At 36.4% G+C, this 16,469-nt stretch overlaps 1 protein-coding gene across 1 annotated transcript; it reads right to left on the bottom strand.

Moving 5' to 3' along the window:
* Positions 1–10,157: 10,157 nt before the first annotated feature.
* On the bottom strand, positions 10,158–10,589 carry LOC122195649 (secreted RxLR effector protein 161-like). The gene has a single exon (XM_042897684.1). The coding sequence runs from the start codon at positions 10,587–10,589 to the stop codon at positions 10,158–10,160; it is 432 nt and encodes a 143-aa protein (XP_042753618.1).
* Positions 10,590–16,469: the final 5,880 nt, after the last annotated feature.

Raw genomic sequence — 16,469 nt, 5'->3', positions numbered from 1 at the left:
TAACGTATACTACTACTTTCATTTAGAATTCTAAGGCTAAAAAGCACTTTATCATAAATTCACATTTTACGTCAGATAACGTTGTGCCGGTTCTGTCGAGAAACTTCAACATATCATAACTTCTTCGTTATAACTCAGATTTTTGTATTCTTTATATCTCCGGAATCCTTGCTTCAATTACTACAACTCCCTTCATAGATATCGGGTTCATCTACATTTATTTTCGACGCTTATTTTTATCCTTAATTTATTAACTCATAATAATTAAGTATAAGCACATAATACCCAAATAATACATCTTTATTATCTTAAAACGAGTTACTAGGGTTGACTTAGACTATTACATCATAATTAATGCCTAGCCTAGAAAGACGAGCGTTACAGTTGACACCTCACTAATAACCATCAAGTATCAATGCTATTGTTTAACATGTATTCATGCATCTAATCAGGGACCCACATGCAAAAACCACACTACCCTTTCTCTTCTCTGCTTATTTTCGGCCAAGAAACAACACCACCAACTCACTTCATTCATTTCTCTAACACATAAGTCTCTCATACTTCTCTTTAGACCCCAAAGAAATTCCCTCCTTCTCCCTCCTAAAAATCATGATTTTTTGTGTGCTTTCATGGGGTTCTTCAAAAAGAAATTCCCTCCTTTTCCCTCCTAAAAATCATGATTTTTTGTGTGCTTTCATGGGGGCAAAAATGGTCATTTTTCATAAAAATTGGCCTTATGTGGAAATTCACGGTTTCATGCACTTAAAATGTGATTTTTATCAAAATGGGCCTTGTTTACAAACTATCGGTTTTTAATGGGCTAAAAATGTCATTTGAAATGAAAATGGGCCATTGTTGTAGATTTTGGTTTTAGTTGGCCAAATAATTAAAATTTCACAAAAATGAGCTTTTATTGACAAATGTTGACTATTTTGGGCCAAAAAGGTCTTTTCTAAGGAAAGTGGGCCTTTTATGTCTCTTTGGTAGTAATTGAACCAAAACAAGCATTTTAATAACAAACGAGCTAATTTACAAAATACCTATTAATTTCTATACCACTTGGGTCTTATGGTTTGAAGACTACAACTCTTTTGCAGACAGAAAATATCGGATTTTCTAGGAAACAAACACGATACTTTACGTTATACTTACAACAGAAAATTTAGATATTTCTGGAACTTTCTCTTTATACATTTTCAAAATATGAACACACATGCTATAATACAAGATTTGAAACAAAATGCTCAATTTTTTTGTGTGGAAAATATCGGATTTTCTGGAGTTTTATAAATGATACAAAACCTTTCTTACAAACATGCTTATGAACTCACCAACATTATATATGTTGACCGTTTTAAAAATAACTTGTATTCTCAGGGAATCGTTAAGCAGGCTGGTCATCAAGAACACATGGATTTTTGCATATTTTTGTTATCATCATAGATTTGACGTTTGGCATGTAATTTATAAACTGACATACTGATATAAACTATGATGGTTGTTATATTTCATGTGTGATGATGATGTCGTCTTTGATTTAATTATATACACTGTGATGATATTACAAGATGAAGTCACCCAACCCTAGGACGTTTCCGCCGTCTGGTTTAGGAGTGTGACAGAAGTGGTGAATTCATGGGTTGGAGTTCCGTTAACCAAGATAAAAGTTTTTAACGGCGTTAGGCACCCATTGATCTGCATTCACCATTTTTCACCAAATCCCATCTATTTAAGATTATTGTCTAGAAATACCCAATTGACTGAATCAAAGGCTTTTTTGAAATATGCTTTAAACAATAGGACCTTCGTTTTGGTTTTCTTAGACCAAGCACAAATTTCTTTAATAAGGAATGGTCGATCAAGGATGTTTCTCCCAACCACGTAAGTTGTTTGGACCTCATCTATGCAACATCCCATGATATATTTGAGTCTCACCACAAGGATTTTTTTTGATAATCATATATATATATATATATATATATATATATATATATATATATATATATATATATATATATATATATGTATGTAACCAATCAGCCTTATTCGTTTGTAGTCATTTAGTTGTTGAGATCTTTAATCTTATGAATGAGTGAGATGAAAATGACTTGCTGGATAGGTCAATTCTACCATGCCTTTTAATGTATTTGACCACCGCTGCTATGTCCCCCAACAAGACGTCCTAGTAGTTTTTGTTGAATTTAAAGGTAAATCCATCGGGACCTGGGGATTTATCATTTATGTAGGCCCTGTAACGAAGAAAAATTTTTGGTCAAATTTTTAAATTTCAAAACACATTGATTTCAATAATTAAACCATAAAATAACACAATATTAATTCACCAAAACTTATGTTCAAAAGAAAACAATATATAAAACTCCAGGATCCTCTAAATCATAAGACAATCTTCAGTGTGTCTACAATCAAGGCGGCGCCTTCCCGTGATCCTGAGAAGTACCTGAAACACATAACACATAACACGGTAAACACAAAGCTTAGTGAATTCCCAAAAATACCATACAGAGCTCATTAGCCACTAAAGGCCATAACTCAATAAGACCCCCCGATCAATGTGTCTTGGTGCAACGTTCCGGTCCCAACTCAGTAAAGTCAGATCAACAATATTCAGCATAAATCACAAAGACATGATGCAAAATATTTCAATACATAGATAAACACATAAAACAACTCAATCACATAAAGATACCACTCTTTGTAAGTATAGTGAGAAGTCTCACCTCATAAGTAAGCTAAGTGAATAAATACTTCTGGCACACGAATCACCAAATCTAGCCTCCGCCTAATCACATAATTTAATTATATCTAATTAACTATTTAAATCACATATTTACTAAGATATGTCTCTCTCTTTCTCTCTTGAAGTGGGAAAAAGACCATTTTACCCCTCCATGGTTTCCCAAAGACAAGGTTGACAAAACCCTAAGTCAACAGAAGTCAAAATCGAGTCAGCAGTAAATGTTGACCCAACTCGTCGAGTGCACTTATGGGACTCGAAGAGTCTGTTCGCCATCCATAGAATAACTCAAAAGTTCGGCTCAACTCACCGAGTTGACCCGTCAACTTGCCGAGTTGCTGCACGATCAAAACCATCGGGACAACCCCATCCGACTCGGCGAGTCGGCTCCTTGACTCGGTGAGTCCATTCAGACTCATATCTCATTCAGTGGTTTTTATGGCAGAGAACCTTGCCAAACTCTTGATCTACACTCCTAAGGCTCATCTATCACGTAAAGTCACATGTTTTACGTTTTTGTGTGGTATTTTGAGCTTAAAATGCCAAAACACACCTCAAAATAGGTTTTTCACTCAAGATCACTATTATGGTTGGATAAAGCAGGGACTTTTGAATTCTAGGGACCTCACATGGTTCAGATCTGAAGTTCAGCCCTCTCAACGAACATAAAACACTCAAGGTCCTCATATTTGGGTGGAAAAACCTTAGATTCAAAAAATCATGAGATCTACAAAAAAATGAGAAAGGTGCAAGCTTTATAACTTTCCTAGAAGCTCTGAAGTGAAACAACCTCATATCTAGCAGCACCTTCTTGTCCCTTGGCTTGGTAGTCTTCTCTTCTCTTCACAAGGTGCACCAAACACTCACAATTAGCAAAGCACTCTCTCTTTAAGGTCAACGGCCGTTTAGGGTTTGCTCTAAGGGAAGTGTAGCTGCAAATGAGGCTATAAGTGCCTATAAATAGGCCCCAAGACCAAGGATTTAGGGATTCTCATCCCAGCGCCTACTCGTCGAGTCAGCTCCTCGGAATCGTTGAGTAGGTCATTTAACCCACGTGACACATCACGACTCCACTCGACGAGTTGGAGCACTGACTCGTCAAGTAGCTCAAGAGATAAATAAATCAAAAAATAAAAATAATATACCTGGAAGTCCATATGTTACAGGCCCATAGAAAATGTTTAATTTCATAGAGAGTTATAGGAATTTCTAAAGTTGCATGTCCAGGTCTGTGATTTTATTGAAGAGCTTCCTCTAAAATTTTAGTCTGATCGAGCACGAGTCCTAGAATTTGGATTAAAATTCATTAAAATCTTCTGCTTTTCATTTTGATAAGATCAGTACACCATTCTCTAATGATAGTAAGCCCATTGATGTCGTTATTCCTGTTATTGCTATTGATGAAACCATGGAATAGGCTGGAATTTTTGTCTCCATCAACCACCTACTTTAATTTTTATTGTTGTTTCGCATCCATAACTGCTCTCTTTTCTTTTTCTACAATGTCTTTTATCCCATTCTTTTGATTTGTAGTTCTACATTGGAGTGTAGTCTGGATTCGGCCTTTGTATCCAATTTATCAACAATTTTCTTTGATTTTCTTAATCCCCACTTCTTCTTGCAAATAGTTTACTTATCTCCATACTCTTAATGCCTCCTTAATGCATTTTTGTTTGACGCTTTAGAAGAGATCAGGTTTTCCCTATGCTACAAAATTGTTCCATGGCGTTATGAATACCTGTTCAAACCCATCACGAGTAGCCAAGAATTAAACATCTTGAAGGGAAGGAATCCAAAATCACATCATGAGGCGGAGAGTAGGAATAGAAAATGATCTGAGATTTCCCTAGGTAAAGCAGTCACTGAAATGGTAGGAAATAGGTCAATAAAAGAGGGACATACAAGAAGCATATCCAACTTGCTTAGTTTTAGATCTACGATGCAAAAGTATGTGTACCGCCCCCAATCTTTAATTCTACGAGGTCACACTCATGGATGAAGACGTTAAAGTCCCAAGAAGATCTTGAGTAAAAATATTAATTAAATCTTTCTTGTGGTCTCCAGACTACATTGAAGTCCCCCGTCATTATCCAAATTCCACCTTTGTTGCGTTTTAGCTATAACTGGTAATCCGAGAGTGTTGCTTTTTCTGCTATTAGCTGTGGTTGATATATGTTTGCGAGTATGATGGGTTCTTGAATCCAAGTCCAATGCCCCATGATGATTATGTAATGTATAGATGAGATGAACTCCACTTGCTTGAATATCATTTTCTCCCACATGTTGATTAAACCTTAATAGCGCCCTATGCCACTTCTCCTTACAGAATCAACTTCACTATTGCCCCAGCAGGGTGCTGCATCACTGTTCTCTACATCTAGAATCCAAGTTTCCTGAATTGTGAGGAAGGAGATTCGGTGTAGTGAACGAAGTCTTTGAATCCACTTCACGTTATAATCCTCCCTAATTTCCCTAACGTTAATGGATAGGAAATTCACTGTAAATCAACATTCTCACCAGTGTTCCCAAGAATTACACCAAACATTGGGTCATTCACATTAATCTTAAACCCGATTAAGTTTCTGATTGAAGTCGTGACCTCAGGTTCAATGGAAATAAAGGAAAGAGTTCAGATAGGGAGTGGTGGTTGGTTGTGTAAATCAGAGGTGGAAACAGTGGAGTCATGTCTTTGTGAGAAGGGATGATCTTTGCATTCTCTTCCGTTTGTGAGATGATATTTAGTTATTAACCAGGCTAGATGTTTTAATTTGCTTGCATGGGGTTTAAGGGAATGGCCCAAATTTTCCCAAAGGCCGATTCATTAGTGAGTATTGTAGGGTTTGGGCTACTTATAATTTTCAGCTCCACCAAATGTTGGTTCTGTCGGTGATTTGGGTCCAACGAGTTGGATGACCCGACATTTGACCCCTCATACGAATTGAAACCTTCCTCTTTCACAGATGTCTTTTTCCTTCTTCGTTAATTAGTTTCACGCATTTTTCATTCGTCCCAACCTCCTTGGTCGTTGGAGAAATTAAATTCTTCGTGACTTGAATCGCTCTGAAGGAATATCCTCAACCCTAATTTTCGACATGTCTCCGACCATATTTTTCAGTTTGTCGTCGATGATGTTCTCCATCTCTTCCTCAGCGATCTCACCTTCTTCCATATCTTTCACATGAATATTGTAGTTGAACTCTTTGCCTTCCTCACTTTCCTCTGTGTCACTGTCATCCGAATCAGTTTGATTAGTTACAGGCTCATATGAATTATCGTCCGTCTCAAATTTGAAAGGAATCCATGGTTCTTCTTCGTACTCTACACTCCCAGCTGATAGGGGTTGTTTATTCACTAGAACTATCAACTCATCATTAAGCTTTGTCTTAACACCAATGAGAATACAAAATTTGACACATGATAAATCCATGTGATTCATAATTCCTCGAAACAGAAGAACAATTTTTCCAACGTTGTCGATGATCTTATTAAAGTTGGACGCACATCAATATATCAGAGGTAAGCTAACAATTCTAATTTATGTGAGCCGTTGGGATGTATGGCTTACATTGTCTCCCAGGTGAATCCATTTGAACGATTTTGATCAATTGATCTTGTTTTCTAGGAAGGTTTTTTTCCATCAAATGATCTTTGGAAGCTGAGAATGGCATTTAACCCAACAACGTATTTAACATTAACTGGGATATCAGTATGAATGGCCATTAAGGCTGGGAGGTGACCTAGATGCGTCAATGAGATTGCTTCCCCACTGAGTGTGCTATTTTGGAGCCATATTTCCATATCTTCATCCACCATGAGGGGAGTGTCCATGATGTGTGGCGGTGGTGTCAGAGGAGGTCGATGCACTTGACTCTGATAATCGACTATTGTGACCATAACACATGATTTTCTTTCAAATTGACTTGTTTTTGTACCCCAAACCAGAGAGTGAGTGGAAGCGGTATGGGTGGGAGGTCTAGAAACCTTAGGTTGATAGTTTGTACGGGGGATTCCTTTTTTCCATTCCTAGAAATGTTCATTTCCAGGACATTGTTTTTGTACATAACACCATTTAATTGTTGGTCTTTTGCAAGGACAATAAGGTCTTTTCAAAACAAGTAATAGGGGACAGGATAGTGAGATGAGCAGGGGACAAACACAGGAAGGGTAAAACCGGGAAAAACAACTATAATGTAGAACTGCACAGTGAACAAAGATAGAGAAGGCTAGAAAGGGAACATAATAGCAATTTGGGGCAAAGTGCAAATGTTTTTATTCACTGAATTGTAAAACAAAGTGGGGATACTTTCAACGTACACTTACCTTTCTACTTATACTAAAACTTAGATAAAAATAAGGAACTAACTTGACTACATGCCAAAGATCAGGAATTCACTCACTGAGGCTTTGATTTATTCAAACATCAAAAGAAAACAACATGAATTAAACTAAAATCTGAATCAACTTTAACATTTTCCAGTTTAATTTTGAATTTTCTTCACTCCAATCAAGTCCTTCATGTCAGACCCCAAAACCGATGGCGGAAACGTTTCGGGGCGGAGGACGTCATGTAAAGTCTCACAACCAATGTACATAGTAAGCATAGTAAACACAACCATTACATTACATAGGAATATTTACATTTTTTTGAAAGCAAAATAATACATGTTTTATGTAAACATCAGTTTGAACAAAAATAAAGATGAGACTTCTATACGCTCCGTCTTCTCCAAAAGTATGTAGGATACCTGTCTAACGAGAACCTGAGAATACAAGTAGTTTTAAAAATATCAGCATAAAGCTGGTGGGTTCATAAGCGGTTTCTTTCTGGTAAAAGAATAAGTTTCCTTTGGTTTTATGAAAAGTTGTTATCCAAGAAAATCCTATATTTTCTTATAGAAGAGGTTTAGTTATCCATTTGTAAAACAGTCTGTTTATGAAAAGTTAAGTTAACCCAGGAAAAACCCTTATTTCCTTAAAAGTTGGTGGTTGGTTATCGTTCCGGAATAAAATGTACAAGTATTTACCATACTTGTATTGTTAAGTGAAGTTTCCCTGAAAGCCTAGTTATCCTTGAAAAGTACATTAGTTTTAACACGTATATAAAACTAATTCCTAAGGGTATTAGTTCACTAGGTAGATTATTACCAAAAGTAAATCTCCATTATCTAAGTTTGCCAGTTCTATAACCATACGATAAACTAGATATGGCTCGTAACAAGGCCGATATCATTTTATGACTTTTGTCACCTGTAGACCTGCCGGTCCTACTGTAGCTAGCAGCAAGGTGTGGGGTAGTCAGCCACGTATAGATCTATACACTCAAGTCACGTTCTCCCTCTAAGAGATTTTGGTTACAGGGGCGGTCCTCCACTCGTGTATCTTCGTGGAGTGTTACCGAGGACGTGTCTCCAATCTTATGAATAACGAATTTACAAGTAATAATATGGAAAATCCTATTTTATGAATGGCATGAAATCCTTTGTAAAATATAAAATCTAACAATTTTATAATGAGTTTCACAATTAGTTTGAAAACGAACTATATAAGTTAAACGGTCGGTAATACAGTTTTCTCTATTAAAAGCATGCTGAACATGTAACATTTCATACGAAATAATAAGTTTGAGTACAAGATTTCCATATACTTTTTCTTGTATCCCCCCGTGAAAACATGAAAAACACGGAAAAGGTGTAGGGGTATGAACTCACCAGACGAGAATGTGCCGAGTAGGATGCTAAGTGTCCATTTAGGGCTTGAACACGCGCAAGGATCCTATGTAACATGAGGAGATACATAATTGTATCTAATTAGACATTGAACCACTAATTAAGTAAGATAATACACTCTGATGCACGAAAACACTTTATCTCAAGTGTTAGGAATGATACGGGTTGCATCCAAGGAGTGTATGGCCTAGTTAGGGAGTTTACTCTTCAAGAGTAAACCCTTAAGGGAGATTATGGCCAAAAGACCATATCCCCATGAGTTTATGGCCGTAAACTCATGGGTGGAGTGTTTTTTGGTTGCTCAAAGGTCTTATATCACTTGGGGAAGTTCTAGGGTTGATTCAAGGGCATAGGAAGTGACTAAGGCTTCAAATGGACCATTTAGGGGAGTTCACGGATGTAAACATAGAGTTTACGGCTGTAAACTCTTACTTTCCCCTTCATTTCATGCTTTGATGGTTCTAGGTTAAGCATACATGTTTCTAATCCTTTATACAAGCCATGGAGGAAGTTAGGGCACCATTTGACCTCCTTCAGGGAGTTTATTGCAAAAGGACCATTCCCTTGGGGGTTTATGGCTGTAATCTATTTATGGTCATCGTTTCTTTGATGTTTAAGGTCCCTACTTGATGGTGGTTGGTTCTAGACATTAATCCAAGCCATAGGAGGTGTTTAAGGGCAATTTAACACCTTAAAAAGGTGTTTACGGTCTATGAAATGGTGTTTACGATCCATGAATGTTCATGGGCCGTAAACTCATGTTTACTCCCCTTATGACATGATTTTGGTGTTCTAAGTTCATACAAGAAAGTCCTTAATTCATAGCTAAGCACTAGAAAGGTTTTGGAGGGGTTTTGGGCTTCAAAAACCCAGTTATGGGTGTTTGCGGTTTTGAGGGGTGTTCTTCGGCCGTAAACACATAATTTTGAGGGTTTTGAATGATTTAAACATGAATTTGCATGTATAACAAGCTAAACAACGAGATAGGATGGATCACTTACGATTTTGGAGCTTGAAAGGGGCGTTTTTCGATCAAAACCGACTTGTACAGAGGGAGTAGAGAGAGAGGGGGTGTTAAGAGTGGGAAAAGCTTCAAATGTGACCACTCAATCCCTTATATAGGGGTTGAGTTTGCCGTCCGGTGGGAATCTACCCGATCCCAACGTTAAACGGAGTTTATGGTTGTCCCCGATTAAACGTTCGTAACCCGACTTGGTTGTGACTAAAAATTTTCCAAATGAATATCGAGGGTGTTTCATGTGTTTCTAATTCATTTGGACACTCATGAAGTCATAATAAAAGTCTCAATTTAAATAACCTAATCCAAATGTTAACAGAACAATTTAATAAAACGAGTTTTATTAATGGAAAAGGGGTCACAGTGATGGGATAAATTTCCAGTTGTCACACTTCATCTCTTCATGCTTCACTCTCGCTAGGGACTTTGTGAGAATGTCTGCTTTCTGGCTTTTCCCACACACATGAGTTACAATGATTTCTCCATTTTCAACACACTCCCTGATAAAGTGATAACTGATGTCTATATCTTTGCTCCGGCCATGAAATACAGGGTTTTTCATTAGATCAAGTGCTAATTTGTTGTCCACAAACAATGTCACAGGTGGTACTTTTTGACCTATGATTTCTGCAAGAAGTCTCCTTAGCCATATGCCCTAACAAGCTGCCATAGTAGCAGCGATGAATTCAGCTTCACAAGATGAAAGTGCCACTACCCTTTGCTTTTGAGATGCCCATGTGACCAAATTTCCATTTACATAAAATGGCATTCCCTCGGTTCTTCTCCTATCATTAACATCTTTGGCCAAGTCACTATGTGTATAGCCTGAGATAGTGACCTTTTCACCTCCTTTAGAATAGACTAGACCATAATTTAGAGTTCCTTTTACATATCTAAGAATCTCCTTTACAGCTTGGAGGTGTTTTGTGGTGGGCTTCTTCATAAATCTACTATGGACACCAACATCAAAAGTAATATCGGGCCTAGTATGAGTGAGGTACCTTAGGTAGCTAACAATGCTCCTGTACTCTGTTGGATTTACCAGTTCTTCATCCACATCTTTGGTCAAAGTAAGTTTATGTTCCATTGGACTCTTGGTGGGGTTGCAGCCAATCGTATGAGTGAGGTACCTTAGCGTATGCTTCCTGTTTTAGAGTGATGCCTTTGTCTTGTTGGTTTACTTCATTTCCCAGGTAGTATGTTAGTAAACCGAGATCACTCATTTCAAAATCTAGCCTTCATCTCTTTCTTGAACTCCTTTACATCCTCTGGATTGCTGCCAGTCACAAGCAAGTCATGAACATAGACTCCAATTATCAAAGTGCCTTCATTCTTTATTCTTGTATACACAGAGTATTCCTGTGCACATCTCTTGAAACCCAAGTTCTTCAAATATTTGTCTAAACACGAATTCCAAGCACTGGGATCTTGTTTCAATCCATACAGCGCTTTAGTGAGTTTGTACACCTTACCTGGTTCGTGCTTTTTCTCAAAACATTAAGGTTGTGAGACAGAAACCTCTTCAGTTAAGAAGCCATTCAAGAATGCCGACTTCACGTCCAGGTGATGCACACGCCACCCATTCGAACCTGTAAGTGACAGGATGATTCAGATTGTTTCGTTTCTTGCCACTGGAGTAAGCACCTTTTCATAGTCGATGCCCTATTTTTGCATGTAGCCCTTCACCGCTATTCTTGCTTTGTGTTTCACAATTCTTCCAGTCGGATCATGCTTCACCTTCAAGACCAATTTTAGCCCAATTGGCTTCCTAATTTTTGGCTTTTCGACTAGGTTCCAAGTTTGTTCTTCTCAATTGAGGCTATTTCATTGTTCATAGCTTGTACCCATTCCCTTTTTCAAATTGCTTCACTGTAGCTTCCAGGTTCATCATCGCTGCACATTAACAATAGTTCTTCAGGGGGCAATTTGACTTCATCAGTATTCTCATATAAGTCGGTGAGAAGGCGGTAATGTTTTGGAGCACCGCCACTAGTGGAGCTCGAGATGGTGTTGGATGAATTGGGCGTAAAGGGTGTTGACGATGAGTTTAATGGGGTTAATGTTGGATTAGTGTCTAAGTCCATAACTATTTTGGTATGTACTTGACCCGATTATGAGCATGGTCCTTTTCGGTTGCCTTCACCATACCAATATGTAGGATGAGTTAAGGAGAGAAAGGTTTAATTATGATTTATTAATATATTATAAGAATAAGATATTAAAGGAGAAATCATATGGTTTAATTAATATTAGTCAAGAATTAATTGAGCATTAATTTTGTGGCTAATAAAGATTAATTAAACTTAAGGGACTTATTGTGTAGTTATAAGATAATTACATAGATGGGCTTATACACTCCATAGAAGGTGGAGTGGACGAATTCTATGGGAAACCCATTAAAAATCGTCCAAGGCTTATAAAGAAGGAGTCCATGGGCTGCTTAGGGCTTAAGCCGTAAAACTAGGGTTTCCTAACTTGATAACCCTAATAACCTAAGTATATAAGGAGCCCTTAGGCACAAAAAACGTGGCTAACACTTCCTTTAGGGTTTCCAGCCGTTTTTGGTGCCTCCCTTCTCTTCCCTCTTTATCCAAGTTGCTTAGTGGTGTTTGTGACTCCATTAGAGGTGCAACGCTTGAGGCACTAAGCTTTCTGAAGCTAAGGATTGATTGTTATTGCTATATAACAATCAAAGGTCAAATCTAAACCCTATTTTATGTTAATATGATTAATTGTATGCTAGATCTAGGGTTTATAGCTTTGGATATTCAATTGCATGTTCATTAGACAAACTAGATCCAAAAGCTATTAGGGTTTGCATGTACACCATAGGAATGATATATTACTCGAAACCCATCAGTGGTTTCAGAGCCTAGGGTTGTTTGTTAGTGAATTTGACGCTTATTTGAATGAAAAATCGATTTTTTTTTACTTTTTGGGGCTGGACTCGCCGAGTCCATGACTGAACTCGCCGAATCCATAGGGTACTTAACGAGTCCAATGCTGACTCGACGAGTCAGCGAGTCTAACAACTATATTTCGCGATTTTCTTGCCTTTTTTGCTGTAGGATAATTACCAAAACGTTTTTGATTTATAACTATCGGATTTTTATGATATTAGGTGATTATCCTTGACAAAATAAAAGATATCTTCATATTAATTGAATAGTTATTTCCTTATATGATTAAATTAATTATTTGAATTATTTGGTGAATTATCTTGCAAGAAATTGGACTTGGTCAAAATTAGAACCTTTAAGTTTTATAGTTTAAATTTGAACTTAAAAGTTTTGTTTTTGAAATTTAAATAAGTTAAACCTTAATGTTTTGAAAAATTTCAAAACTTGCCCTCAAGTTTTGGATTTTAATATTTAATTAATAGTCTTAATGTGAAAATTTTTAAATTCTAAAAGCCTAGTATTTAGAAATGTTCAAATTACACTCTTATGGTTTTATTAATTTGTTAAGGTATATAATTAAAAGCGATTTAATAAACCCATAAAGTTTTGGTTTACATTTAATTAAATTAAAAGTATAATTTTTTAAATTTGACCACCTAGTATATTAAAAAGTGTAAAAAAATACACCCTATACTATATATAACATTAAAAGTCTAATATTATATATATATGTATGAGTAAAAAGTCAGTCTTACCGTTAGTAAGCCTCATTCACGAAGCTGGTCTATAAGGGTGTTTAAGGAAATTGCCTATAAAATCGCGATAGAATGGATATCCACTCTTACCCACCGCACTCTTGGCCAGTGGAAGGTCGTTAGCCGAACGGGTAGGATACGACGAAATCTTTCATTATAAATATAATGAAGTAGAAAGTAACTAAATGTTTTTCAAATTCTCAAATCATAGTTACTTTAGGCAAAATGTGAAATTGTATGCTAATCCATGGAATGACACTTTGCACCCTTTCCGAGACGTTAGTGGAGTGTATGTGGTTAACCGACACACTAATTTGGGTTTGGCATTGGTAGTAAAGGGTGACTGAATATTTGTCATATATCAATGGAGCGTGTGTGGCTACCCGGCTCATTCATTATGTGATAGTAACATTGAGTGCACCACGTAAATTTGTATTGTTATTCACACTTTATTTGTGATCCTCGGCATCCTAGTCACAAATAGAAGGGCATAATCGAGATTAAACATGACATTGAAAAGTTCAATGAATCTTAGAAGATCTAGGAGATTCAATTCATTTAAAACTTTAATTTCCTTTTCGTTTTTCATGGTGGAAATTAGTAAATCGTCATTTACCTACCTTCAGATATTCTGCAACTAGATTACGACATCCCTCTTCTAAGTTGTAGAATATTGTGTTGGATCCTAGCCTTAATAATTCATTTGGGTGTTTTATTAAGGACTCAATCAACTTAACTTGAATTTTCTCCCGTTTTGTAGATGTCAAACTACTATGGTTTTCCTAAATCCCTTGGAACAAGTTCTCCAAACGAAGATGATATTCCACGATATGATCGAGGAACAAGAGATCATGCTTCACTTCCTCCACCTCCTCCAATTGTTCTCCTTAACCCACAAGTACGAAGGCTTGAAAAGTTCATGCTCACTCAAGCCCTTTTGGCAAGTAAACACGAAGATGGGAAACTTGTGTGTGCACACGTCTTAGAAATGAAGTCACACATTGACATGTTAAGGATATTGGGTGTTGAGATTTCAGGTGAGTTGGCTGTTGATTGGGTTCTTCAGTGACTTCCTGAATCATATAGTGAGTTCGTAAGAGAGTACTATATGATGGAGCACGACATGACCCTAATTGATCTCACTTATTTGCTTATAGCATCTGAATCACCAATGATTTGGCGTGTTGGTCAAGAAAATTTGCTTGGTGAGTCAAACTCCCAAGATTCAATGGACTCAACATGAGATTGTCCCATGTAATGTGCCAAAGGAGTTCATTTGTTTTTATTACCAAGAGAAGGGGCATTGGAGACAAAGCTGCCCTGTTTACCTAAGAGATCTAAGAGATGGGAGAGTCAAGATGTATGGTTGTACTTCAAGTAAAATCCATTAACTGACTTTATAAGATCATATTATTTATCTTTAATACATGATGTGATAAGATTACATTTTGATGTTTTGCAGGATCGAAGAAAAGAAAGGAAGCTTAAGGAAGAAGAGTGTTGAATCTGATCACGAAGAAATGGATTTCGATCGCATGGATTCAATGATTGGATTTTTGAGCTGCTACTTTAAAGTTAGGGTAGATTGCTAAGAAATAAGTAATACCATAGTTTTTCAGTTGAATTGCATTGTAAGGACATGTTTTTCCGCAATAAAATAAAATTTTGATTTTATCTTATTTGTTTATCCTTGCAATGGCATGTATGAAAAATCGATGTTTGAAGGTTTCTGTTATTAGCAATAATGGATTTAATTCTTATTATGTTATTTGTTGAAATGTCGAGAATTTACCTAATAGGGAGAGTTTTTCATCGCCCAAGTTTCAAGTGGACAAAAACTTGGAATCATACAACTTGGTTGTGTGATGAATGAGAAACTTTATAATTGGAAATTTAAGACTAATTCATTGACAAAGAGTCAAGTGAAGGAGTAGGAGATCGAGTTCACAATGTTGTGCATCAATCAAGTCCACCACAAGAGTGATAAAGATATTCGTCATGATTTACTAAAGTTTAGTAAATATGATTATACCTATAAGATTAAGTGTAACTCTGAGTTAATTGAAAAGGTTTCAATGAATGGCAGAACGAATAAGAAGAATCCAGAAGGAAGAAATATAAAGTTTTCTCTGTTCTAAGAAGAAGGGAGAGTACCTTTTTATTGTGTTTTATGATAAAGTCTTAATGATTAAGAATCATATCTCAATTGGTCCTCTAAGTGAGTCTTAGTACATTTGTATGTCTAAGAAGAGGAGTTAGGAATTGTGGAAATGGTTAAATCAAGAAGTCAATCATACTTCGTTGCAATATTAAATCTTAGAGTCATACTCCAAGATTGCGAATTGAGTGACACGTCTTTTGTAGGTTTATAACACTCAACAAATGTGGAATTTGGAAAAGTTTTCTTATTCATGCACATTTGAAATTGTTAAGTTGTGATGTCTTGGATAAGACAAAGACCAACTAGGATCAATTATGTGAAGTGTTTTGTCTTGATAAGAACTACACTAACTCTTGAATATTTGTTTTGTCTAGGAATGTTTCCTGACAAGAGAATAATATATGTAAAGATGTAAGTGGGAGTTTTAATGATCTTGAAAAAGGTTTCTAGAACAAATCAAAAATAAACCTTACGATAATCACTAGCACACAACTTGAGGTTTACAACCTATCGTGTTGACATTATTTGGTTTCTATGCCATTCCAATTGAGTTAATTATGTATGTGAGCTCTATGAGTTTTCATTTGAATGCATAAAGACAAAGGGCCTTGATCGATGGAAAGTACATTGATATGTAAGGATAAGTTTCTAAACTACTTGGAAGATATGGTGGGCACTCGTGTTACCATAAGGCTAGAAATCAAGAAAGTTCAATCCATATGATTTTGGATTTGTTGCAAACTTGGTTTTGGCAAATTCACATGGATAGGAACTCATACACCATAAAATCTAAGTGTTATAAGACCACCTCCTTCATGAAAATGACTGTGAGGAAATGCTTTCACTAAGAGATATTTTTCAGAAGATAGCAATTGTGAAAATTGTATTGTTAAATTCGATTATGGTTACGAGATCCCTTTCCATAGTTCTTGGCAATTAGTCTAACATTTGGGACTTATTGATATAAGTTCTGAATTGTTTACACATGCATATGAGCTATCTAAGGTTAAGGTGTATAAATTTAAGAAGCTTAGATAAAGGCTTATCGAAGCATCTGGTATTAGAAATATGAACTTTAGAAATTCAATAGGCATTGTTTTCTGGAAGTTCAGCTGTTTTCTGAATACATGTCAAAGCTAGTGGGAGCATAA

The sequence above is a fragment of the Lactuca sativa genome, chromosome 1, assembly GCF_002870075.4.
Source record: "Lactuca sativa cultivar Salinas chromosome 1, Lsat_Salinas_v11, whole genome shotgun sequence".
In the NCBI taxonomy this organism is placed as follows: Eukaryota; Viridiplantae; Streptophyta; class Magnoliopsida; order Asterales; family Asteraceae; genus Lactuca; species Lactuca sativa.
The sequence above is the reverse complement of the archived record's forward strand: the minus strand, read 5'-3'. Positions and strand labels throughout refer to the sequence as shown.

Coding starts and splice junctions, on each gene's coding strand:
- LOC122195649 (XM_042897684.1), bottom strand. CDS start 10,589: ATGGAACATAAACTTACTTTGACCAAAGATGTGGATGAAGAACTGGTA.